This window comes from Vipera ursinii (genome assembly GCF_947247035.1).
Source record: "Vipera ursinii genome assembly, chromosome: 2".
Taxonomy (NCBI): domain Eukaryota; kingdom Metazoa; phylum Chordata; class Lepidosauria; order Squamata; family Viperidae; genus Vipera; species Vipera ursinii.
The window spans coordinates 84738101-84763976 of record NC_139513.1 but is presented as its reverse complement, the minus strand read 5'-3'; the positions used below and the strand labels follow the sequence as shown (position 1 = coordinate 84763976).

The following is a 25876-nucleotide window of genomic DNA, read 5'->3' as shown; positions in this document are numbered from 1 at the left end:
AACTGTGAGATATATACTAGATGAGTGGTTCTCAGTCTTTTTCATCTTATGGCATGAAGGATTTTTAGGACTACTGCAACGCTCTCTACATGGGGCTGCCCTTGAGGACTACTCGGAAGCTCCAACTGGTACAGAATGCAGCCGCGAGAGTGGTGTTGGGAGTCTCCCGATACTCCCACGTTACGCCTCTGCTCCGTGAGCTGCATTGGTTGCCAGTTGTCTTCCGGGTGAGATTCAAGGTACTGGTAACGGTATTTAAAGCACTCCATGGCATGGGGCCGGAGTACCTCAGGGAACATCTGCTGCCGGCATCAAGCTCCCTGCGCCCTGTGCGTTCCCACAGAGAGGGCCTCCTCAGGGTGCCACCGATCAGAGAATGTCGATTGGTGGCCCCCAGGGGGAGATCCTTCTCTGTGGGCGCTCCGGAGCTGTGGAATCAGCTACCGGTTGAGCTCCGGATGGCGCCCGATCTTCGCTCCTTTCGTCGCGATCTTAAGACATTTCTGTTTGTACAAGCCGGCCTAGCCTGAGGGGGAGTGTTGGGGTTATTTTATTTTTGTTTTTTTAACTTTTCTGGGGGTTTTTAGTGTTGTATTTATACTGTTTTAATTAGGGCAATTTGTTTAATCTTTTTTAATGTTTGTATTCACTATTTTATTCTGCCCTGTGAACCGCCCTGAGTCCTCAGGGAGAAGGGCGGTATATAAATGTTATTAAATTAAATTAAATTAAATTAAATTAGGTGGATAAACTGGAAGTCTTGTGACATCACAAGTTGCTGGGGAATCAAGTGAAGAAATTGAGAAATGGAGGCAGTCCCTCCTTAGTGATGTCATGAAAGCGGTATTCTGGCTGCACAACACTTCCTATCATTTAGTCTGGCTCACTAATAGGGCACACCTATGAACCTTTTGCAGTACACAAATATGCCAGAGGTCAGCAGTTGGAAAAAAAAAGCTGAACTAGACAAATAAATACACTTGTTAGTTTTATGCCTTAATTGCAACAAATATTCTTTATTAGTTTAAGGCCCACATATGGATACTTGTGATACTTGCAGGAAATTGGTTAAGATTTAACTGGCAGCCTCTTCTTTTAAGGTTCCTCCACAATCACATTATTCCGCAACTTAGGTGTATTTGGATTATTTTCGATTAGCCAATCAGCCAACCATATCTATCAAAAAGAGCAACAACAAAATTCCTCGTTTAATTTCTGTATCAAGATACGGTTTGCTACCAGGAGGCATTCAAACTCTGTATTTCTCCTGACCAAATTCCTTTAATATTTCTCTTTTATAAAACAGTGAGGAGAGTAGAAACTCTTTAAAATTCCTAAAGCTTTCTTTTAATGATTCTTTGCTTTTGAAAATATACCAGTTTGTCTGAGTAGGTGATGGTGAAGGAGGCAGTCAGTCTAGACTGCTCCTGAAACACAAAGGCTCACCAATTATGGGCATTCTAGCTTGAAGGGACCAAACTCAATATGCATATAAACAACTATTGCTCTTATCAACCGTCATTTTTTCCTTTGGATTTCTATCTGTTATAGAGCAAGGGACATTTTGTCCTTAGCAAAGTAAGGCGACCAGTTGTTATCTCATACTCATTCTGCCTCTTGATATGGGTCTTTCTTGTGATACATACAAAAGGATCTGCTGGTTTCTTCTTAGATAGAGCTGTCAGTCCTTTCAGTAGAGTAGGTATGACATATAAATTAAGGTAATCCTTAGCAGCTTGCTTAGCTGGAATTGGTTCAATCAATACTGAAAAAAAAGAAATACATTTAATATACTGATTTAAAACCAATAATTTGCCTTCTACTGCTGAACACATATTCCACGCTTGTCTTCTCCATAGATTAATAGCATTTCAAGCTGAAATCACTATTATTATTTTTAAAATACAGAAAAGAATGTCATGAAGAAAACTACTGTACTGTATTTCAGCATAACAACATGGTAAATTTTGTTTTTCCCCCTCCATCATGTTGTGTACTCACTCATAATAATTAACTATGGGAGAGTAAAAAATAAAGCCTTTTTTTCTTACAATACGTGTATGCCACTGATTCCACATGGACTGTTCAAATAAGATTTGGAATCATACCTCGTTTGCCAGATAATAAACAAACTGAATTCATGTTTTCCAGAAGGGTCATATTGAACCCAGGATCCAAATATAAATAATTCTTCTTTAAATCAGCTTATATTCAATAGGAGATTAGATGGCATGGAAGAGATTTTAATGCATAAACTCATTTCAAGTAAGTAGCATCATCACATAAGAAATATACAATGAACATTTCAGAAGTTCAACTGGAGCATTAGCTTGGCCTCCTACCAAAGATACTGCCATCTCAAGAACCACATTTTTCCCAGATTTTTTTGCCCAGAAAGCCTCCCCACTCTCTTGCATTACAAATCATCTTTGATTTCTTCTTCTAAACTAAACTCTAGAACAAGAAGTCCTTCTTAAAAAAATCTACAGCTTTTCTGCTTATATTTTTGCACAACAGCAATTTGTAGCACCACTAGATAGCAGCAGAGTTATTTGCCAGCCAACAGTCATCCAAATTTGTACGACTTTATTATGATATCCCTACTGTAGTTTTGCAGGCTGCAGTCCAAGATGTAATTAATTAGATTATCATATTGTTGTCTGTCAATCCCAAATGGGTACAAATATAGTAAATGGATAAAGATAAATGTAAGGTTCAACTGGAGCATTAGCTTGGCCTCCTACCAAGAATACTGCCATCTCAAGAACCACAATCTATTTTTTCCCCAAAAAGCTTCCTCTTGAATTTCTTTCTCTTGCATTATGAATCAAGGGGTTGCCATAAAGAAGAACAGATCAACCAATTCTCCAAAGTATCTGAAGGCAAGACAAGAAGCAATGGATAGAAATTAATCAAGGAGCGAACCAAACTAGAACTAATGAGAAACTTCCTGACAGTTAGAACAATTAACCAGTGGAACAACCTGCCTCCATAAGCTGTGAATGCTCCAACACTGGAAGTTTTAAGGAAGAGATTGGACAACCATTTATCTGAAATGGTATAGGGTTTCCTGTCTGAGCAGGGGGTTGGACTAGAAAACCTCAAAGGTCCCTTCCATCTCTATTATTCTGTTATTCTGTTTACCCAGAAAAGTCTTAAGTCAAAAGGAGCCACAGAGAGCTTATTATTGATATATAATACTGATATACAGTTCATCTGAGCTTATCACATGGTAACCCATAACAAAAGGATTACCATTAAAGAAAAAAAAATATCTCAGATATAGCGGTCAATATCAGCCACGTGTCTCTGTTACCATTTGGAGCCCGTCTGAACTCATTTTGAATTATGTTTTGAAAATTTGCAACCTTCATAAACTTCACAAAAGCTAGGAATAATTATGCAATAAAAACTTGATGATAAACTAGAATGACCTACAGAAAATATGCAGATATCCAATTCAAATACTAATAGGAGCATCACACATACCAACCTCATTTGTGCTAGCACATTTGAGTTGCAAATGAATATTGTCTCATATCATCATGAGGACTTATGATAAAGATTACAAATTGAAACTTATACTGATTTTGAACGGAGAGCAGGGCTTTTTTTCTCATACTCAGAACCAAGTTATGGCACCTTTTTTTGATGCATTTTTTCAACTTTTGCACAAGCTGTGCTACTCTCTCTATTGGCTTTTGAAAGCCAATAGGAATTGCTGCTGAGCGCGCCAAAAGACCCGGCTGGCAAATGTTACACATGCAAGTTGTCTGCAACGAAGGAGAGTTGGCAGGAACTTTGCACCCCTCCCTGCTGCCCAACTACACCATCTCCTAGTTGTAAGTAAGAAAGGACCAGGAGTGGGAGGTGGGAAGCAGCACTTAATTCTGTCCTACCGAAAAAGCAGAGTCCATGTGCACTCCTGCCTCGTGCTCACCCTTGTCAGCAAGGCTCTCCATGCCACACTGCAGCATGGAAAACTTGGCACCAAAGCAGGGAAAACATGTGTGCACCTGTCTCGTGCTCACCTCGTGTCAGCCAGGCTGACCACAAGTCAGAAGGAGAAAACACAGTGGCAAAGAAACCCCCTCCTAAAATAACTCGCATTTGTCAAGTCCACCCTACCCTCTGCAAGACCCTTGGCCCAATGGGGAGGCGAGGCCTGGCGGACACAATTTCCCTCTCCACCTCTTTTTAACAGTAGTCCTGAAGATACTTGGAGGAGACGGGAGCGGCAACACCACGGTGCTGTGGGAGCCGCGGGGCCCACTCTACACAGCAAGGCTGCGTGGGGCGGGTGGTGGTGGCGCTGGTGGAGCAGTGGAGGGCACTGAGGTGATACACATGGGGCGCAGGGGTGGCTGGCCTACCCAGTGCTGGACCTGTGCCGCTGCCTCCTCGCCCTGCACACCTATGTGGCCGCCCTGGAGCACCTGGCCCGCAATGCCTGCCATCGCCTCAGCCTGCCTGCCACCCTCGCCCTCCCGCCGCGCCACACCAGCATCTGGCTCGGTGACTGCAAGCTCTGCGCCATTGGTGTGCCTTGCGGGAGACACATCACCTCGCACGGATTGGCCCTGAACTGCTGCACTGACTTAACCTGATTTGACCACATCATCCTGTGTGGCCTGGAGGGGCTGGGGGTCACCCTCCTTTAGCAAGGAACTGTGTCTCATGGCTACTATTTTAGTAGTTATCTGGATTCTTGTAGATTTTGTATATCTGAAGTGGTAATCTTAAGCATTTTTTTCATAAATTACTTAAGGATATGCAACTATATTTTCTCATATTTATCTAATGTTACTTTTGCATCTACTTTTTTCAATCCATTTTCTTTCTGTCATTAATTCCCCAAGAATAAGAAATGTAAATTGTAAGGTCCTCATAGCACAATTCTATATCATTGTTAAAATACACTGGGCAATTATGGACATATTCATTCATATTCATAAATAGATTGAATTGTAACACTTTCCCCCTCACCTAAGCCTGTTCTCTTGTGTGTATAATTTGAAAATAGCCAGGCCATTTTTTATCAGCAGTTGTAAAGAAATAGAAACAAAATGTTTAACTTATGTATTAATAACCATTACTTTGCAATTCCTTATCTTGTCAGTAACATGACTCCATCAATTAAACACATATATGTTGAAGGCAGCATATGCACTTGTATTAGACATCTATTATCTCCCACTGCTAGTCCTTCCAAAAGGAACTCAATATATGTCATACTATATATGCAAAAGTTGTCTCCTCTATTAAAGTGCAACACATCATTTTCCAAGTAGATAAAAAAATTAATATTCCATCTTTACAATACTCACCTGCAGTATATAAACATGGGGGAGCTATCCCACATTTTTTTACTCCTATGGCGGCCTATTATGCTGTCTTCATGATAAATTTGATAAAACAGAGTGTTCTAAGTTCATCATGAACTAAATCTGATGAAAATAACTATTTTGGCAGGAATGAATTAATAGCATGCATTTTGGGTTATAGGAGCATCTCATTCATTTGAACCAATGTGATCATATCTTTAAAATGGTATGTACAAGCCATCAATAATGTGGTTGCTAATATAGATAGGTCCGGCTTATGAGCTGTTTGTATTGAAGGAGATGCTCACAACAAATTCTAGTTTATTTGGTGAATGCCTGAAAGATGCATTACTTCATCTAAGCCAAAAACAGATGAAAAAACTAAAGGTAATTATGGATTAAACTTGGCTCAAATCTCAAAGATTTGCCAGACGAGAATTGGGCAAAACTTTGGAATTTACTATGAACATTTGCCTTAAATACAATAAATTAAATTTATGTTAAGAATTGAATATATAACTTTTTAATTATATAAATAAATATATAAATATATATATAAATAAAAGATTAACAAAATGAGAGTTCCGGCACCTTTTTTTTTTTTTTAGAAAAAAAGCACTGGCGGAGAGTGAATGGTTGGTCCAACTCCTCACACTGTTTAGCTATTAGGAGGATAAAATTAAGGAAACTCATCATCTATGCTGCCTTCAACAGTTAGAGAAAAGGTGAGGAGATATGATATGTAGAGGTGTATGTATATACACACACAAAATAAATTGATTTTCTCTACCAGGTATGTACATACAGGGTGACATTATTACACAACAATCTGCTATATTTAGTTTCTTTAATTTCTTCATAGCAGGAAAGATGGTAAATGCATACCTTCAGGAAACATGAATCGGATTTCTCTTTCAGCTGAGGAAAAGTTGGCACTACCGTGAAGTCCATTCCTCAGATCATCTGTTCCATAGATTGCTCTTAAACTGAAAGCAACACAGATATGTTCACACAGATGCAGTGCAAAACTATTCAATTTCAATTCAGTATGACTCTAATGCAACTTTCATTGAGTTACAGGAATATCCCCACAAATACTCTTAGCAATAATTAAAATAAGCTTATGATTAGTCTTTTTTTAACCTGTTATTTAATAAAACAGAAGTACATGGATCTCTGCCATGGTTCTTCTATTTGTCCCTTAGGTATTGCTGTCCTTTACTAAAATAACCCTTAATCTATAAAATTGTCCTAATTCATATAGCAGATACACAGGACAGCCCAGGGGTATGTCAGAGAAGTTTTATATTGTTTAGAGATCAGTCTGATACACAAGTAAATTCTTTAAATATATGAAACATAATTACATTGCGTAGTCTTAAATTGAAAATACTTGTGAAATCAAAAGTGGAATAGTAAAATCTGTAAGTTCATTTTAAGATAGTTTTAAGTAATTAATTAATTTACCTGTCAGGATGTGTTTCCTTAGCTACTACAGTACTTGAAGGTCCAAGAAGTTCCTTCCAGTATGAGATTGCCTTTTGCCGAGCAAGAACCATTGCAACTAAAGGTCCAGAACTCATGTAAGCTGTCAGATTTGGAAAGAACATTTTCCCATACTGTTCTACATAGAAGTTGCTACATTGCTCTGGACTTAGCTGAAGCTTTCTTTTCTATAAATGAAATGAAAAATATCTCTAAATGCACTGTTCGAAAGCAATCAAATATGATACCTTGCATAACTATACTGTACTGCTATAAAAGCACAGTAATCTGTATGAAGCTCTTTCTGATTAGTACCGTATATAGATTAACCATTTAGACCTCCCTCTTGTTCAGCTGATGGTATAGGGGAGTTTGTAATAATAGTTACAGGTTCTTTTTTATTAATTTTTTTTATTAAATGTACATTTAAAAACAAAAGTGGACATGATTCAACTTCCCTGGCTACAACACTGCTATTAGTATTACCTTATGTTACAGAAAGAAAAACAGAAACTTAAAATACATTCTGACGGGACAGAGTATAACAAAATGTACATATAACATCTGTAAATTTTCTGGTAAACCATCTTTCAGTTGTCAACGTTGTATTTACATATCTTTCAGTTGTGTCCTGATATAGGTACTAATAAGAAGTCCTTACGTTATCAGCTAATCAATCGATAGTCATCTCAGCAATCCTCATCTCTAACCAATCGTACAAATTTTTCCAAATTTCATAATACTCTGTTTCAGTTTACAGGTTCTTGATGGCCTCAAAATACTAATTCTTAATACAAATATTAAATGAAATTTAATTAACATTAAGACCACTCAGGTCTTAAAATGAAATCCCTGTTTACCACAAACTTGTCATTCAAATTTATTGTTACTACTGTTACTACTGTTACGCTTTATGCTTTCCTTTCCCTGTCCTTACCACTTTCTACAGAGGGACGATCGAGAGCATCCTGTCATACAGCATCACAGTCTGTATGTGTTTTGGAAGTATCATTGCTTCAGACAGAAGGCGGTGCAGAGAGTGGTGAGGATGGCTGAAAAGATTATTGGCAGTTCCCTCCCTTCCATCCAGGACACATAAGCATTGCTTGAGCAGGGTCCGCAAGATTGGCACACTACACATCCTCTTCATGACCTGTTTTCTTTGTTACCTTCTGAGAGGAGGCTTCGTGGTATCTGAAGCAGAACATTCAGATTCATTTTGTTCCATACAGTATTAACCTTGTGAACTCTAAAACTTCCTCCTTCCATTATGTATTCAAGATGGACTGTGATTAATATTTATATGTTACTTATAGGTAAGGGTGTAGGTTTATACATATATTGTATATAGTATGTTTAAATTTGTGTTATGTATGTGTACACTTTGAGAGCAAGCAATATTGTGTGCCATTGTGCCCACAGTAAAAAATGACAATACAGCATCACAGTCTGTATGTGTTTTGGAAGTATCATTGCTTCAGACAGAAGGCGGTGCAGAGAGTGGTGAGGATGGCTGAAAAGATTATTGGCAGTTCCCTCCCTTCCATCCAGGACACATAAGCATTGCTTGAGCAGGGTCCGCAAGATTGGCACACTACACATCCTCTTCATGACCTGTTTTCTTTGTTACCTTCTGAGAGGAGGCTTCGTGGTATCTGAAGCAGAACATTCAGATTCATTTTGTTCCATACAGTATTAACCTTGTGAACTCTAAAACTTCCTCCTTCCATTATGTATTCAAGATGGACTGTGATTAATATTTATATGTTACTTATAGGTAAGGGTGTAGGTTTATACATATATTGTATATAGTATGTTTAAATTTGTGTTATGTATGTGTACACTTTGAGAGCAAGCAATATTGTGTGCCATTGTGCCCACAGTAAAAAATGACAATAAAGGTTATCTATCTATCTATCTCAGAAGGAATTGCTGCTTTACAAAAACAAAAAGTCTTTGATTTGAGTTTCCTGTAGTGAAAGAGTGACATCTAGTGGAAATGTGTAATAGCTTATCTATAGACACAATATTTCTCTAGAACTGCTGCATTGTCAGTTCCTATATAAAAATAGTATGTATATTTTATAAAAATATTAGCTCAAGCAGTTCTACATAATAAGAAGTGACCCACACATTAGAGTATCAAGAATATTTGTTAAATGATTATGGAATATAATAAGTGTGAATTAATCTTAGTGATCTTGGAATTTCACAGCTGTTATTAAAACTTAAAATGTATTGTAGCAACCCAAAGTGCATACAATTGTTTTACAGTGTACAGCATATAACAAAATTATTTTCTAATAGACATATGCCCTGCTCTATTTACACTGGTTTTGGTCAGTAGTTAAAGACTATCCAGTTCAGTTATGTTATTGATATGGCAACATAAGCTTACAAGCTTCTTTCACAACTAAATAATATGTATCATCTAACATGATCACATTTTAATTGGGCCTTGTTCCTCAATATCTTTCTGTCATTCTTTTGTGAAAGCATAACCCTGAAAAAGATAAATTATATATCCAAATTTATCTTGTATTACCTGAACAATAGTAAATCCTGATCTGAGAATTATATCTTCTATTTCTACTTCTTTGTTGATAATATCTGGCTTGATGATTGCCAAGGTTCGTTCAACATAAATTTGAGGTTTGGGCATTAAAGCCTGCATTTTTCAGATTAAAATTCACGTTTTCCCACTGAAATGAAAGAATTATTATACATTTAACATATGTTCTTATTTGAGGAAATAAAGAACAGTAATCTGACCTTTCAAAATAAAAATTTACTCCAAATTACATTGCATTAGGCAAAATAGGACTTCTCACCTAGTATGCACATTTACTCTAGCTAAGAATTAGGACACAGTGCTGAAAGTTCATCATTGGCTTGCAAATTAAAAATCATATGGAAATAGCCTATTTCCCAAAAGAACAAAATGACAAGCTAAGAGATGGTGCCTCCTGCATCATCCAGAAAAGTAGAGCTATTTGACCTTTTCTTTGCCAGAAAGCTAAACAATGTTTTTGTAAATTTCAACACCTGAGTAATTACAGAAATCTTACCAACGCTTACTTGACCAATACTGCTATATTTACTGGGGCTTTACCCCTCGATGAAAATGATCGGATGGCAGTCCTCCGTAATGCTATCTATGCCCAATCGTCATGCCTAACTCCTTTCCACGGATCTCATGAACTACCGTAAGTGCTAAGTAAGCGTGCAGAGAACTGCAACTTCAAACGACAACGCCTTTCTCTGCCGCCCACCCCCCACTTGTAATTTTGCACGTGACTTTTCGGTATCACCGAGCCAAAGCCACCCCAACGAGAAATCGCCTTTACATGCCTGCTAATTAAGCCCTACCAGGCCAAATACGGTTGCTAGACAACCAGTCAAACTACCGGGTAAACACGATGTCTACGGTAGCCGACAGGGTCAGGTTCGAAACGTACAGTGGCTTCGCTTTTAACATTTTGTGTGGAGGTTTTACAGCATATCGCTAGCCTTTTTATGGGCAGACATTTCCTATCATAACCGTAGATACTTTGGTAGATGTATTATTTTAAAATTAAAACTACCGATGTGGGCTACAAAAATTTGGAGGGAGGAACACAGGAAATCAGAAAAAATAATATTTGTTCTGCCAACTAGTGGCTCCCTGCATTTTGGAAGGCGGGTTTGGTCGCTTTGCATACTAGCCCCGTCCGTGGTGTTGTATGAAGAATGAAACTCACGTTCCTTCCCGAAAAAGCCTACTACCGTACTTCTTTCATTAACTAGATGCTTCCCAGTTAGACTGGTCTCCTCTTTCAATCAATTAGCAAAAGGGAACCACTCAGCAGTAAATTCCTCTTCTGCCAGTATCGCTCTTAGGATCATTGGTAATTTCCTAAGAATTTCCTAGGAAAGCAGAAAAGCCACCTAAAAATGAAGCAATGTAAAAGATGGATAGTCAACTGTTTGCAACTGCTGATCTTTCACTGGAAGCCCTGTTAGAGCAGTAGTGGAAAGGAAATACTTCATATAGTTAATAGACTTTTGATAATTAAAGTAATTAACATATTTGCATTATGTTCATTTTTAATCCATATTTAACAATGAATAATTCAATAAACATTTTAAATGGATTTGTGAAAATGCCAGACTTTTAACACTCTGCATTGATTCGGGGATTGGATGGACTGTATAGATTTATATTTGGCAAAAATATAACTACAGGGTAAGCAATCTCATTCCACTTGTTTCTACAATTTCTATTCCAGAAGTGATATAAAATGTTTGTACCATAAAATAAAAATATGCTGATGACAGCCTTTTGAGATAATCCAGACTAGGAAACCAGAGTTATGAATACTTAATACTATTTTTGTTAGAAGGTGGCAGTAACAGAATCTTGCCTGAATGGATTTTCCCTCTCCCTCCCTTTATCATTGTGAGTAGTAGAGAGGTTTTCTCTGACACCAAATTGGTATTTGAGTATGTCTAGTTTAATTGGGTATGTCTAGTTTAATGAAAGGGGATGCGGTGGCTCAGTGGGTTAGGACGCTGAGCTTGTCGATTAAAAGGTCGGCAGTTTGGCGGGTCGAATCCCGAGTGTCGCGTAACAGAGTGAGCGCCTGTTACTCGTCCCAGCTTCTGCCAACCTAGCAGTTCAAAAGCACATAAAAATGCAAGTAGAAAAATAGGGACCACTCCGGTGGGAAGGTAACAGCGTTCCATGTGCCTTTGGCATCTAGCCATGCCGGCCACATGACCACGGAGACTTCCTTGGACAAGCGCTGGCTCTTCGGCTTTGAAACGGAGATGAGCACCGGCCCCTAGAGTTGGAAACGACTAGCATGCATGTGCGGGGGAAACTTTACCTTTACCTTTTTACATGTATGTATGTGTGTGTGTATACACATATATAACTATGGCACCCTAAGGATAACTGCATACATGCAAATTTATTTATTTATTTAATCCCATTTATATCCCGCCCTTCTCCGAAGACTCAGGGCAGCTTACAATCTAAGCACAAATCAATGTGCTTAGCAATAGCCTTCATTCTATGTATATGCCTGCTTATTAGGCCCCCCCCAAGCGGCATTTTTACAAAGTCAGCTTATTGCCCTCAACAATCTGGGTCATCATTTTACCTACCTCGGAAGGATGGGATCAGTAACACAGCAGGGACTGCTTTTTCCTTCCAGTAACAGATTGCTGGGAAATACCTAACATGGCCTTAAGAATTCCAATGTTTGTTACAAATTTTTTTGGATGTGGTTGGAAAGAGGCCTAGAAATGCCAGCACAAATACATCATACTTGCTGAACGTGCACACGCAACTAATTACAATCTTCAATTATATGTGATATATCCAGGGCTTTTTTTCCCATAGAACGCTCAGAACGGTGTTCCAGCACCCTTTTTTGCACACAAAAAAAAAGCTTTTGCACAAGCTATGCTACTCCCTCTATTGGCTTTCAAAATTGCTGCTAAGCATGCCAAAAGACCTGGCTGGCAAACGTTGCACTGGCAAGTTGTCTGCAGGGAAGGAGAGTTGGCAGGAACTTTGCATCCCTCCCTGCTGCCCAACTACACCATCTCAACTAGGTAAGTAAGAGAGGACAAGGAGTGGGAGGTGGGTTCTGCAGAGTCCATGTGCACTCCTTCCTTGAGCTCACCCGTGTTAGCCAGGCTGGTGGCCTACCTGGTGATGGAGCTGTGCCACCGTCGCCTCACCCTGTGTGCCTAAGTGGCCACCCTGCATTGCCTGGCCCGCAACGCCTTCGCCGCCTGCCCTGCGCAGCCCCGCCATATAGAGCACCAGCACCAGCACCAGCCGTGCCGGCTCCAGCCCCGGGGGGCAGCCTGCCACCAACACCCCTTGCACCCATGACTGCAGCAGCGCCACCCCCCACCCCACCCCCGCCTCCTGTGCCCGCAAAGATGAGAATTCCGGCACTTTTTTTTAAAGAAAAAAAGCACTGAATGTAGATATTGCATTTTATTGATCAAAGAAGTCAATTAGGCACCTCAGCAAGTGCCATGATATTCATCAACCATTTCTCCATTGCAAGTTGTGTTGAATTTTTCCATCTTTGTGCATACAATAATCTCACTGCAGTTATGATATACACAAAGGAAGTTCTATGACTTTTTTCCAATTGTTTGTATATCAGTCCCAAAAGAAAAATCACTGGTCTCAATTGTAATTTTTAATATTTTCTGAACCAATGTATTATTTGAATCCAAAATTTTCTAGCTATTTACATATCCATCAAACATGATAAAATGTTCCTTCTTATTGTTCATGTTTTCAACATAAATTTTCTAGATAATTTTTCTGATGACATACAAAAATTCTGTTTAAGATATAACAATGTAAACTTCAGTGTTTTCTTTTTTTATTAAAGAGTTTTACAAAAACAAGATTTTACAATATATCCCCAAATCCCCCCCACCCCAAACCCGCCCACTCCCCCCCCCCACTTCCCAGAGCTAAATACAGGATTATAGTTATAATAATCATATTCTAAATAAAAAATTATACATAATATACAATTCACCAAATTCATAATATGCTTTAACTCCCCTTTAACATAAATATATACAAAGTACCAACAATCAATAACAATATCCCTTTAAAATCTACTCATAAGCTAAATGGAACTTTTTAGTCCCATATTTATTCTGAATATAATCTATCCATCTCCTCCAAACTGAAATATATCTTTCCTGTGAATGATCTTTCAAGTAAGCAGAAATCTTAGACATTTCTGCAAGATACGAAACTTTAAGCACCCATTCTTCTATAGTAGGCAAACTATCCTTCTTCCAATATTGTCCCACCAGTAACCGTGCTGCTGTTATCATATTCAACATCAAATTGGTTTCTTTAACATCACAATCTACAACAATACCCAATAAAAACAATTGCGGAGAAAACTTTATCTTTCTCTTAAAAATCTTTTGAATGTTCCACCAAATTTTAATCCAAAAAGCTTTTATATTTCTACAAGTCCACCACATATGAAAATAGTTGGCTTCTAAACTACCACATCTCCAACATTTAGACTGTAAGTTAGGATACATGTTAGACAACTTCTTGGGATCCAGATGCCATCTATAAAACATTTTATAAAAATTTTCTCTTAAGTTTTGAGCCTGAGTAAATTTAACATTTCTGACCCAAATTATCTCCCAAGTGTCCAACGAAATTGGTTCCTGAATATTTTGTGCCCACTTTATCAATCTCTAACTAATTCCGTTTCCGAATCCAATTCAATTAAAGCATTATATATCCTCTTTATATGTGCACAATTTAAGTCTCTAATTTGTTTTACTAAATTTTGATCTATAATTGTGACGCCAACCTTTTGATCTAACTTCCACCTAGCTTTCAATTGGGTATATTGAAACCAAGAGTAACTTATGTTTTCTTGTCTTAACTCATCTAATGATTTAAGTTGCCAATCATTCCCTTCCAATCTAAGTAATTCCTTATAAGAAACCATATCCAAACTCACTCCCATAGATACGCCCTCTATCGCGTGTCCAAGAATTCCCCAAATCGGTATTTTATAATTTAACTTATAATAATACTTTTTCCAGACACGCAACAAAGCACTTCTAAGAATATGGGATTTAAAAGCCCTGTCCACCTTCTTATCGTAAAGCAAATATGCCATCCATATACCAAATCCCAACCCTCAAGATGAAGTATTCTCTTATTAGTTAAGTTAAGCCAATCACTAACCCACGTCAAGGCAACCGCATCATAATACAATTTCAAATTCGGCGCCTTAAGTCCCCCTCTTTCCCTAGCATCTTGTAAAATCTTAAATTTAACTCTTAAGAGTTAAATTTAAACTTCAGTGTTTTCAATCACATATTTTCCCACTGTTCCATTTATATAGTATAACCAAAATTTTAGCTCACTTTATCATACATTTCTTCACTTGTATGTTGTTCTGTTTCAAATTTCAATAACTATGCTACTTATTTAGAGATATTGAAACCAATGAGTTAATTCTGACCATTTCAAAGAAAGAATTTTGACAGTTGGCTTTGATAATATAGTTGAAATTTGAGACTGCTAATTCACCTTATTCTTTCAGGTCTTATTAAATCTTTGGTTTTTTAAATTTGATCATATAAACGTTATTTGCTTCTCCTATTTAACACCATAGAACTTTTCATTATTTTTATTTATCCTTCACTAATTCTCTCACCTGTTCATTATAAACTATCGCATACTCATACTGATTGAGATTCATTCCTTTGCCATGTGTACATAGGAGTAGATTTATTCTTAAATTTTATACTCAGAATAAACATATTTTCTAAGCAGATATCGCGTCATTTGTGTTCATTTTGGGGTCTTGGAATGTTTCATTTAGTTTTTCTAAACCCTTTTGCCTCATTTCACTTCCCCATTCATGACACTTAGCAGATTGAGAAAAGGACCATCCAACCAAATGGGCCCTCCATTTCATCTTTGTGGCCCTAAATTGCATTATTAGACCCCAATCTGACATTACATATAAGGAATATGTCAAAGAAATCACTGATAGAATGCAAACGTTGTCGTATGTCCCTGTCCAGATATGGACAGGAGCACTGGATGTTGGGGGATGGTTTTCGGGAATGTTTGATGATTGGAAAAGGATATTTTTCATTGTGGTCTTGGCCTTGGGAGGGTTGTTGTGCTTACCATGCCTTATCCCACTTGTTCAGAATATTGTTAGATTCACTATATCCGGACTAACTTTTGTTGCCACTCCTATCTATAATGATAAAACAGCTAAAGCAGACATGTCAAACTTGTGACATCATGTAACATTGCGCAAAGTATCGGAGCTTTCTCCCCATTGCCGGTAATGGGGTGGGCGCAGTTTCCTCGTGACATGTCCGGCCCACCAGCCGGCAGTTTGACACCCCTTAGCTAAAACAATGATTTTATCTACACTCCCCTCTTCAAGAATCCCTAAGCCTATTCGGCTTTTATATTAAAAAGGGAGGACTGAAGGGATTTTATTATGCTTATAATTTTATTATGCTTAAGCTTGATATTAATAGTGATATTTTGTAATCATTTTATATATAACTTTGTTCATGTGCAGGTGCTTTACATTGGGAAATTATTTACATAAAAGCAAATGTCTCATGCTCTATATACAGGAGATTGCTTCCATGAAAAGAGCACGGTAAGGGGAGGGGGAAAAGGAGTTACGGATGGAGCCTGGATTGCTGTGTATGTCATCATCTTGGAATTATTTTTCTGTACTTTTTCCTTCCTGATACAAAGACTTGATCTTTTTGTTCTGAAAAGGTATAAAAGGTGAAAGACATCTTTCCTGGTTGTTGCCTTCATTCCTCTACCAGCCATGAAGAGGAATAAGGTCACCCAACTCTGTTTTGATTAAAATAAAAGTTGTTTGCTTGCTGATACCTCAGCTCAGGAGTTTCTTCAGCTCCTTAAATTCCTGAGTAACACTGGGACAATTGTGAGGCTAAGTGGAAAACCTTACAACCGTGTTGCACAAAGTTTCCCCAAACTCCTATCTTTACAGCCCATATACTTAAAGTATATATATATCAACTCGTTTCCATTCAATAACATTTTTTATTAAGATAGTGTAGTCATATTAGCCTTAGTCATATTATATCCATTCCACATATAGGATTTCCTGCTAATAATGAAGCCAGTTTGGACACATTTAGGTGAGTATACCACAAGTGCAAATATACTTGTTTTCTTTGAAGCATGGCCACACTATTTATTATAAGCTGGGATCTCAATGGAAGCCAACATAATGTTGCCTATTTCACACCAATTGTAACAGGGAGATCCAAGTTAATGTAGTCCTACATCTTTTTGGGAAAATCACCAAGCAACTTTGGGCCAGATGTTTTCTTTCCATCTGATCATCACAAGGTTGTTGTAGGAAAGAAAGGAGTTCCTGAATGAAGTCATGAAATAAATGAAATAAATACAGTGGTACTTTGGTACTCAATTGTTTTGAAACTCATCGAATTTGGTACTCAATGCATTCTGACATGAAAATTTTGTCCCGGTATTCATCATGCGTTTGGTACTCGATGCATAAGCTAGAACTTCTCGGTGTCTTACTACATTATTCCTTATGGGAAAAATGTTTGCACCTCCTGGAATCAATTAATGATGAGTACCGAGGTACCACTGTAAATAGGTACATGGAATATACCGACATACTCAGAATGCTACACATAAAGATATAGCAACTATATTAAATATCTTTAAAGATTAAATGTCTGATTTGCAATGATTTATCATAAATGAGATGAATCAATTTGAAACGGAAGTCTTATAGTTGTAGGTTTTATATTTTAATGAAAAATAAAGAATTGGTGAAGTGGGAAAAGATAAAAAAATATTTTAAAAAGAGTAGAATTAAAATGCATTAAGTTATCTATACATACATCTTTTGATGACAGATGAAATACTGGAAATGGTAAGGATCAAAACTCCCATCAGTCATATTATTTTGACTTGGGTGCAGAATCCTAGAATGATAGTCATTCACTTAGATTATATTTCAGCAATTAATAATAAATTGGATGCAATTATATGCATTTACTTCTGTAGAATCATGTAATGGCAATACATTTTATAATTATTTATTGAATGAATTCTTAATTTTAAAGTGGCAGTCTTCCCAAAGCATCATTTTGCAAGGTGCTTGTAAAATTGAGACCCTTCCCCCATACAATTTTTTTAAAGCATTATAAAGAAAACCTTGTATTACGTGAAAGAACTGAAGATTGGAGTTTGAGAATTTAATCTGGAAAAATGTACTCTGGGATGGTGGAGGATTTTCCCCCACCCCTACAGTGGTGGCCTTGTGCCTTAGGCTTGCTTTTATTTTTTGAAAAGAGTTGTTAAGAGGTGAGCAAAGGAATGGAAGTGCATTTTGACAATTAGACCAATTGTCTAATTGGGAGCAAAAAATTATCCACTCCTCGATTCCCCGGACATTAGGACACGAAGCAACTGGGCGCAATCCTAGCAGCGCTACTATAGATAATAATAATAATAATAATAAATAATAATAAATAATAATAAATAATAATAATAATAATAATAATAATAATAATAATAATAATAATAATAATTTTATTTATATACCGCCCTTCTCCCGGAGGACTCAGGGCGGTGAACATACATCCTTCCAAATTAAAATACATTAAAATCTCAATAATTTTCATTAGATAAATATTCAATATTTTATACATTTTTTATTTTTTATTGACAGCTGTTCCTTTGTAACAGACCCCCAACTGGTCTGTTATCCGTTTCTCCTTCCTCGCTTCCTCTCAGAAAGGCCAGGGGCCAGGCTGCCTCCAGCACTGCCGCCAAACGGTAGCCCCCGTTATTCAGAGAGGCTGTGGCAAAAGACCACAGCCAGCGGGACACCCGCCTCAGGAAGCGCAAGTTGTCGAAAGCCGGGGCTGTGCCTCAGCTGGCTTGATTAACCCTTCGCAGCCACGTGGGATCTGTCCCAGGCGCTCCTTGAAGCACCTCCGCTGCCTGGCCGTTTCCTTTTGGACGGTTGGGAGGCAGGTGTGCAAGGTTACCTAGATAAATAAGGCGGGAAACGGAGCGGCCCGAGACATGATTCCCACGCCCTCCTGCGCGACGATAAGATCAGCCGGCGCTTATGTGGGGACAAGTGGGAAACGAGGTTCCATTCTCGTTTTGCCAACGAGAATGCCGACTTCCAGACGCTCGGAAGCTGGAATGCTTATGTTTGCATCCCAGGAGAGCTTTCGCCCATTAGAAAAGTGAACTCGGGGACAACTTGAGGGCTACGTGTCTGACACTGACGGCGAGGCCTCCTCAATTCTATTTCCGCGCTCCCGCAGGCAGCCGCAAGGCCGCACGAACCAGCAGTTAGAAAGGAGGCGGGGCCGAGGAGAGCACGCAAGAAGGTTCGCAGCCAACGAGACCGGAGCACCTACATGAATGATCGACACGCTTGGCCAGTAAGCGAGAGGTTTGTTGCGGAGTAGCCGCGCGACCCGAGAAGCCTATAAAAGGAGGCCAGGCGGGAGCGTGCTTTCGCCTGCCGGATAGCTGTGCGCCGTCGTGTCTGTTTGTCTGTCAAGAACTGCGCGGGAGGGGAGGAGCCGCTGACGACATCGGCAGAGACCAGCAGGCTCGCGACGAAGCTTTCAAGGACCGGATTTCGTTTTTTCCTGGGCACGCGAGCCGAGCGGCGTTTAAACGTGAGTCTCGGGAACCCGAGGGGGGGGGGGGGAAAGAGGCGCTTGCCTTCGCGTGGCGAGGCCAAGTGGGACGCGCGCTCCTTCCGTGCGTTTGGAGGCGCCATCTCTCTCTTTCCCTCTGTCTCTTTTTTGTAGGCCTCGCTGACGGGAGAGAACTTCCGTTGTTGTCGCTTACGCAGGTTCGAGGCAGCGGCGCACTCTTTGGGCTAGTAATCATGGCCGAGGTGGAGCACCAGTTTGGCGCCACCCAAAATGGGCATGAGGCGGCGGCGGCGGCGGCGGCGGCGGCCGAGGCCGAGGGATCCGTGAGTGGCGGCGACGAGGAGCTGTTGCAGCCGGAGCAGCAGCTGGAGGAGGAGGAGGAGGAGGAGGAAGAGGAAGAGGTGGTGGCGGCGGCAGTGGTGGTGGCCGAGGCTGGAGAGGGGGACGGCGAGGGAGAAGGCGAGGAGGCAGGCCAATCGGTAGCTGCTGCAGAAGCTAGCGGCAGCCAGAACGGAGCCGAAGGCGATCAGATCAACGCAAGCAAGAACGAAGAGGATGCGGGGTAAGGGTAGCGGCGTCGTTATATTGCCCCCGCCCACTTTCTGTGGTTTCCGGCGCCATGCACGGCGACAACCTGCTCGGAGTGACAGGCCCGAACCCGCACTTTTGGCTCGGCTCCAATCCGGTTCTTACGCTTTTTCTTGCCCTGCGTGATGTTTTTTTTGCGGAGGGTGATTGGCGCGCAGGGCCTTCCTTTCCTGGCCTGATCTTTGCCGTCGAAACAGACAATAAGCCGAAACGGGGCTGCAGTAGTCGGGCCTCCTTTGTTCTTGAAGCTGCCTTTTGTTGGCGCCATGTGGTTGTGGGGGAAGGAGGGGCGGTAAGGCTTCTGGTTTCCTGAAATGGCAGTAGTCTAGGCCTTCCCCCCCCCTTCTTTGTGTGCCATGCTAGTGCCATTTGAGGACAGCTTGATACCATTGCATCTGTACTAAAAGTTGAAAAGGTAAACGACCGCTTCTCCCTAAAATATATTAACTGCTAGTTCGATGAAAGTCAGAAGTAGCTACTTAAGAACTTTAATGGACAGGAACATAACGTTTCTGAAACTTATTTGCTGGCAGTGTAATTTAACTACATCCCCAGGTCCAGCTATTGCAAGTCAATTAGCATGTATGTAGTTTTAGTTTCTTTAGATGATCAGGGAACCCCAGCATAATCCTTGTAGAAGTGATAATACGTTATTTACTATATTTTACCTGTTTTGTATGCTTTTCCCATTCCATTAAATTTTCTTAAGGAAAGCCTGGACTTGAAGAGATTGTGTCTCTTCCTCTCACAAAAAAACCATCCTTTTACATAATTCCACTCAGCCAAATTGAAATGCCAGGGGGCTTGAGTATATCTAAAGATTGTAATGAAGCCAGCCTATTATAATAAAAAAATGGTATTGTTTAAACAAAGTTTGGGTCTTGCTGAGGCTGTATGTTCAAAACTGTTGAGTTAGAATCGTTATTTTTTATGACTTCTGCTAGTGAAATACTTTGGTTTGCTTAGCTTTTATTCTAAGTATCAGGGCCTGAAATTGAGTCAAGGCAATTGAACCACAGGTATAACTTATGTAAACTTGTTTTATGAAAGGCTATATATCACAAGTTACAGAAGTTCAGTTATACTAAGACATGATGAAATGCAGGTAGTCCTCATAGACACAACTGAGCTCCAAATTTCCATTGCTAATTAAGGCAATTGGGGTTTTGCCCCATTTTGTAACCTTTTTTTGCTATAGTTAAATGAATCACTGCTGTTATGTAAATCATGTCATTAAGTGAATCTAGCTTCATCCATTGATTTTGCTTATTAGAAGCTAGCTGGAAAGGTTACAAATGGTGATCATATGACCACAGGGTACTGCAACTATCATAAGCACATGCTATTTGCCAAATGCTTGAATTTTGATCATGTGACCATGGGGATGCTGCAATGGTCTTAAGTGTGAAAAATGGTAATAACTTACTTTTTTCAGTAACTTTGAACTGTCACTAAACCAAGGACTAAATCAAGGACTACTTGTATTGCTACGGTAATAGTGGTCATCATTTTTCAGTATGTCTTACTTACCTTGTTGCAGGAAAATGTTTGTTGGTGGTCTTAGTTGGGATACAAGCAAAAAAGACTTAAAAGACTACTTTACTAAATTTGGTGAAGTAACTGATTGCACAATAAAAATGGATCCTAATACAGGCAGATCAAGAGGTTTTGGATTCATTCTCTTCAAAGAAGCAGCAAGTGTTGATAAGGTGAGTGATAAACTGAGATACTTGGACTACTGCTAATGCTACAAATGTTCTGTCATTCTGATTTGTTGAATTGCTTTGTAGGTTTTGGAGCAAAAAGAACACAAATTAGATGGAAGAGTGATTGACCCTAAGAAAGCAATGGCAATGAAAAAGGATCCTGTGAAGAAAATATTTGTTGGTGGACTTAACCCAGAAGCAACAGAAGACAAAATCAGAGAATATTTTGGAGAGTTTGGAGAGGTATATAATCTGATGCAAGTTTATAGGCTAACTTTAACCTGAAAATAGTAAAGCAAATTGTTTTAATCCACAGTAATTGTAAGTAGAAATATGGGGTATATTACCCAGAGATTGATTGTTACTCAGTACACCAGGTGTCCAGTATACATACATATGTATTTATATGCTTGTGTTTCAGTTAAATTAGGTTACATCATGGTGTTTCTTTAAATGGCTGACAAATCATGTAGCCCTGCGTACCATATATCTATTTTTGTATTGATTTCTGTGTATTTCCTTGTAAGTGATTTTTTTAAAGCATATTTATAGTAAATAGTTCTGGCTTTAATTGTTCAGAGCACCAAATGGTCATCCTTACATGAGATTTGCAAATTATTATACAAATCATAATTGCAGAGCAATAATAGTTTGGATTTGTTATATTTATTATTGTAGCTTTATCTACTAAGTTCCTAGTACTTGATAAATTAGTTTTAACACAAGATAGTTATACCCTGAAGAAATAGAGATTGACCAGAATTACTGAATAAGTTAGTGTAGTACATAATTCAAGTGAACTTGAAATACTATGTTTCTTTAGATTGAAGCGATTGAACTTCCAATGGATCCAAAGACCAATAAAAGAAGAGGGTTTGTATTCATCACATTTAAGGAAGAAGAACCAGTGAAGAAAATTTTAGAGAAAAAATTCCACAATGTCAGTGGTAGTAAGGTAGGAATTCTGCTTATTGTACAGTGGATTGGGATCTATTCACTCCCTATAACTTTCACATAGTTGGAACGTGAAAAGTAAGAATTACACAATTAAATTGATTTTGAATGTGGAAACTGTAGGAAGCAGACTAAATGAGCATAGTATATGTACTCTATAATATTTTTAGCTACAAGAGCTAGGTTTTTGCACTATAGAATTAGAAACAACATGCAGATTAATCCCTTTGCATAATCAAAGATTTGAAGTAACATCAGTAATTGTGGATGGTATTACAGTGTACCTGTCTTTTTTTCCAGAAGTGAGGGCTGTTTCTAGACAATATTAAACTTAGATGCTTCCTACTTCACTTTGAAAAGTGATTCATAATATTTTTCATTACATTATCCCGAACAAGTTTTAGTTAATAGCTAAATATAATTTGAGAAATATGTAGAGCCCATCATTAAATATGATTTGACACTGTTCCACAAATGAGTGAAAAACAGGGCTAGTTTGATGTATGAAGAAAGTAGGCAAAAATATTTATCTTACCAATGTGATATCATTGGAAATAATCGTTGCTGCCTTTAAAGCCACTCTTTAAAATGCAATCGCTTTCAAAACGGGAACTATATTTTGTTACTTTTTCTATAGTTGTTGCCCTGAATTAGGAGTATAGCTAGAAGGATAAAGGTTTCTTAAACAATGGACAGAATAAGCATATTTAACATTAATTTATTAATTTGCTTGGATTTTGTGATAGTAAGGAAATTAAGCCGTTTAAACTTTTTTTTAAATTACTTGAATAACAAGACTTGAAAACATATATATAACATTAGGTAACTTAGCCAAAGGTAGGAAGTTGCTTGATTAGAATATGGACTACTTGAAGCAGAAGGATATAAAGCAGTACAAATAGTGGTAGAATGTGGAAGCATATTTTAAGAGCAGAGCTTATAGTGGGGGAGCTAGAGTGCTAGAATTTTAGATGTTGCCAAACTTCAACTGCCAATAACTCCAATAATCATGAAAATGGTGAGGGATGGTGGATGTTATAATTCAACAATATTTGGGAGGCATGTGTTCCCTTGCTTTGGATTATAGTCAATGTCTAATGGTTTAAAACTCGTGCTTGGCATTCATAGCACTAACAGATGAAAAATAGGTGTAATCCTTGACTAAGACCACAATTGGGGCTAGAATTTCTATTGCTAAGCAGTGTGCTTGTTAAGTGAGTTGTGTCAGTTTTTATGACCTTTTTGCCGTGATTGTTCAATGAATTGGATGTTCATTAAGTGAATCTATTTTCTCCCATTGACTGTGCTTCACATGACCCCCAACATGCTGCAACTGTCATAAATACATGGGTGTTCCCAAATTCCTGAGTTTTAGTCATATGATTGAGGATACTGTGATTGTCATAAGTGTGAGGACCATTCCTAAATTACTTTTTCCAGTGCCATTGTAACTTCAAATGGTACCTAAATGAAGAGTTGAGGACTATTGTACACTTTTGACTATGTTCATGTGATATATTTAGCCATAGTTGACTATACCTGTTTCCTGGTGGCAGACAGCATATGGAAATTTAATAATTTAAACTAGGTTTATGCAGCTTGAGAGATTAAAGTTCAGTTTTGAAAGAAGTGCTGAGCTTATATTTTATAAATTCTAGTACAGTATTAAATTCTGTGCAGGAGAAATTTCTCTAGAATATTTGCCCTCAGATTTCATTATTTTGGAAGTGTTTTTGTAATCCAGATATTTGAACATTTAAAACTTGCAATATGTATATGTAGTACTGTATGTTAAGAACATCTGTTTTACATTATGGTCTTTTCAGTGTGAAATCAAGGTAGCACAGCCAAAAGAAGTATATCAGCAGCAACAGTTTGGTTCTGGGGGCGGCCGAGGAAGAGGTGGAAGAAGAGGTATGTATGTACTCTAGTATGGACATATTCTAAAATACAGGGTTTTCCAGGTGATTTTCCTTTCTATAGAATAAAGAGTTTTTGAATGTAGGATGTAGCTGTCAAGACTACAATTATTCAGTATTATGTATATTTTGGAGGGGATCTGGCTATAGATACCTGCAAGTATGACTAAATACTAATTTAATGCATTTGATTTCTTATTTATAGGTCAAGGCAGTTCAAATTATGGGAAGGCTCCAAGACGTGGTCATCAGAATAACTACAAGCCATATTGATCAAAAGTATTCAGGTATGCAGTGGCATGCTCTAATGCACAAAACTACTGCATATGTTTTGTACTTAATGCTGTAGATGGACATTACAATTATGTACCAAAATTAACTTTACAATACATTTCTATGGCCTGTTATGTGTATCTGAAGACTTCCCTGGAAATGTCTTTGTTTAATATTTACAGGTAATAGTTGTCTAGAGAGTGTGGTGTGTAAATTTCAGCCTTGCTGAAGATTAATGATTTTATGGATAGGTTAAATTGAAATGATTTTGAGGGTTTGCTTAAAGCTGCAGCTTCTGCACCTAGGGACTGCCCGTTGGAGTTAACTACGTTATTCCAGTTGTACAGAATGAGATGCATCTTAGGGAACCAGTATCACTTTCCACCTTTTTATTTTGTATTGGTTTTGTGTCATACATTTCCTGTAATGGAAGTGTTAATTTTACTGTACTTTTTGGTACCTTTTTGGAATCTAATGTATTGTAAGGTATTTTACATGTGTTCTGATTCACCATGACATGGATATTGATGCTATTCTAGCTTTTGAATAAAAAAGCATAATACAGTATCCTGTGCCATTATTCCAGCTATCCTTTTTGTAGCTCAGAGAAAAGAAGCCTTAGAATTTCATTAGAAATGCTGGTGGCTGGTTGGATGCGTAAATCTTAGAAGTTGGATTTAGAGCATGTTTTAACCCTGAAATTGATGAAAAACCAGCAAAACTTAATTGTTTAATCACAAATTCAGAGTATTGTTGAGGTAGGAAAAACCAGGAAGCAGAACAAGTATTATATTTCAGGAAAATCTTAGGATTAAGAATAGTGTATTATTGTGTAGGAATAAAGGTCATAGGAATTTAGGAGTAAATTTGTAGAATTAAATAAATAAAATACTGAAGGGCTCAAGGCTGTATTTACACACACAAGACAATATTAGACATGCTTACACTATAGTCTGCTTTTTTGTATATGCAAGTTCAATTTAAATCTGAAAACATGCTCAATAACATATGTACAAAACTCCTGGATGCTTATGTAGTACACTCATTATATTTGAAACTTCCCTAGGTTCATTGATCATACTTAAATCTGTCAATCTGACTGGCTTTTGTACTCTTATGTGTTTTATTAGTATTTAGAATTAAACATTTCATGCTAAAATTATTAAGCAAATATTAAAGCTGCGTAAACATTGGATTTTCAGTACTGTTTCCAAGTTTTTTTCAAACTATTCTATAGCTTCTTCCAAGCTTATTCTGAGCTATTTTGTAGTCATATTACTATTTTCAGTAGATATTAGCTGATAGCAATCCTGCTGCCAAATAAGGGTAAAGATCTTTAATGCACTATAAGTACATTAAATTCTACATTCAAAGTTCCAACAATATA

At 38.2% G+C, this 25876-nt stretch overlaps 2 protein-coding genes across 4 annotated transcripts; one reads left to right on the top strand and one right to left on the bottom strand.

The window, feature by feature from the left end:
* Positions 1–1057: 1057 nt before the first annotated feature.
* On the bottom strand, positions 1058–17350 carry NME5 (NME/NM23 family member 5). 3 transcript variants are annotated; one of them, XM_083356935.1, is made up of 6 exons: positions 17262–17350; positions 9355–9511; positions 6792–6997; positions 6210–6310; positions 1647–1765; positions 1058–1176 (listed from the first exon to the last, which is right to left on the bottom strand). In XM_083356935.1, exons 2-6 carry the CDS (start codon positions 9481–9483, stop codon positions 1096–1098), a joined length of 636 nt encoding a protein of 211 aa, XP_083213061.1. In that variant the 5' UTR covers positions 9484–9511; positions 17262–17350; the 3' UTR covers positions 1058–1095. The 3 variants fall into 3 exon arrangements, with proteins under 3 accessions (XP_083213061.1, XP_083213059.1, XP_083213060.1); XM_083356933.1 differs by lacking the exon at positions 17262–17350 and adding an exon at positions 9878–10165; XM_083356934.1 differs by lacking the exon at positions 17262–17350 and adding an exon at positions 9888–10165.
* A 1474-nt stretch (positions 17351–18824) lies between these two features.
* Positions 18825–25690, top strand: HNRNPAB (heterogeneous nuclear ribonucleoprotein A/B). Its single transcript, XM_083351746.1, has 7 exons — positions 18825–19067; positions 19203–19611; positions 21178–21346; positions 21428–21586; positions 22167–22298; positions 24124–24211; positions 24422–25690. The coding sequence occupies exons 2-7, from the start codon at positions 19283–19285 to the stop codon at positions 24487–24489; spliced, it is 945 nt and encodes a 314-aa protein (XP_083207872.1). The 5' UTR covers positions 18825–19067; positions 19203–19282; the 3' UTR covers positions 24490–25690.
* The last annotated feature ends 186 nt before the right edge of the window (positions 25691–25876 follow it).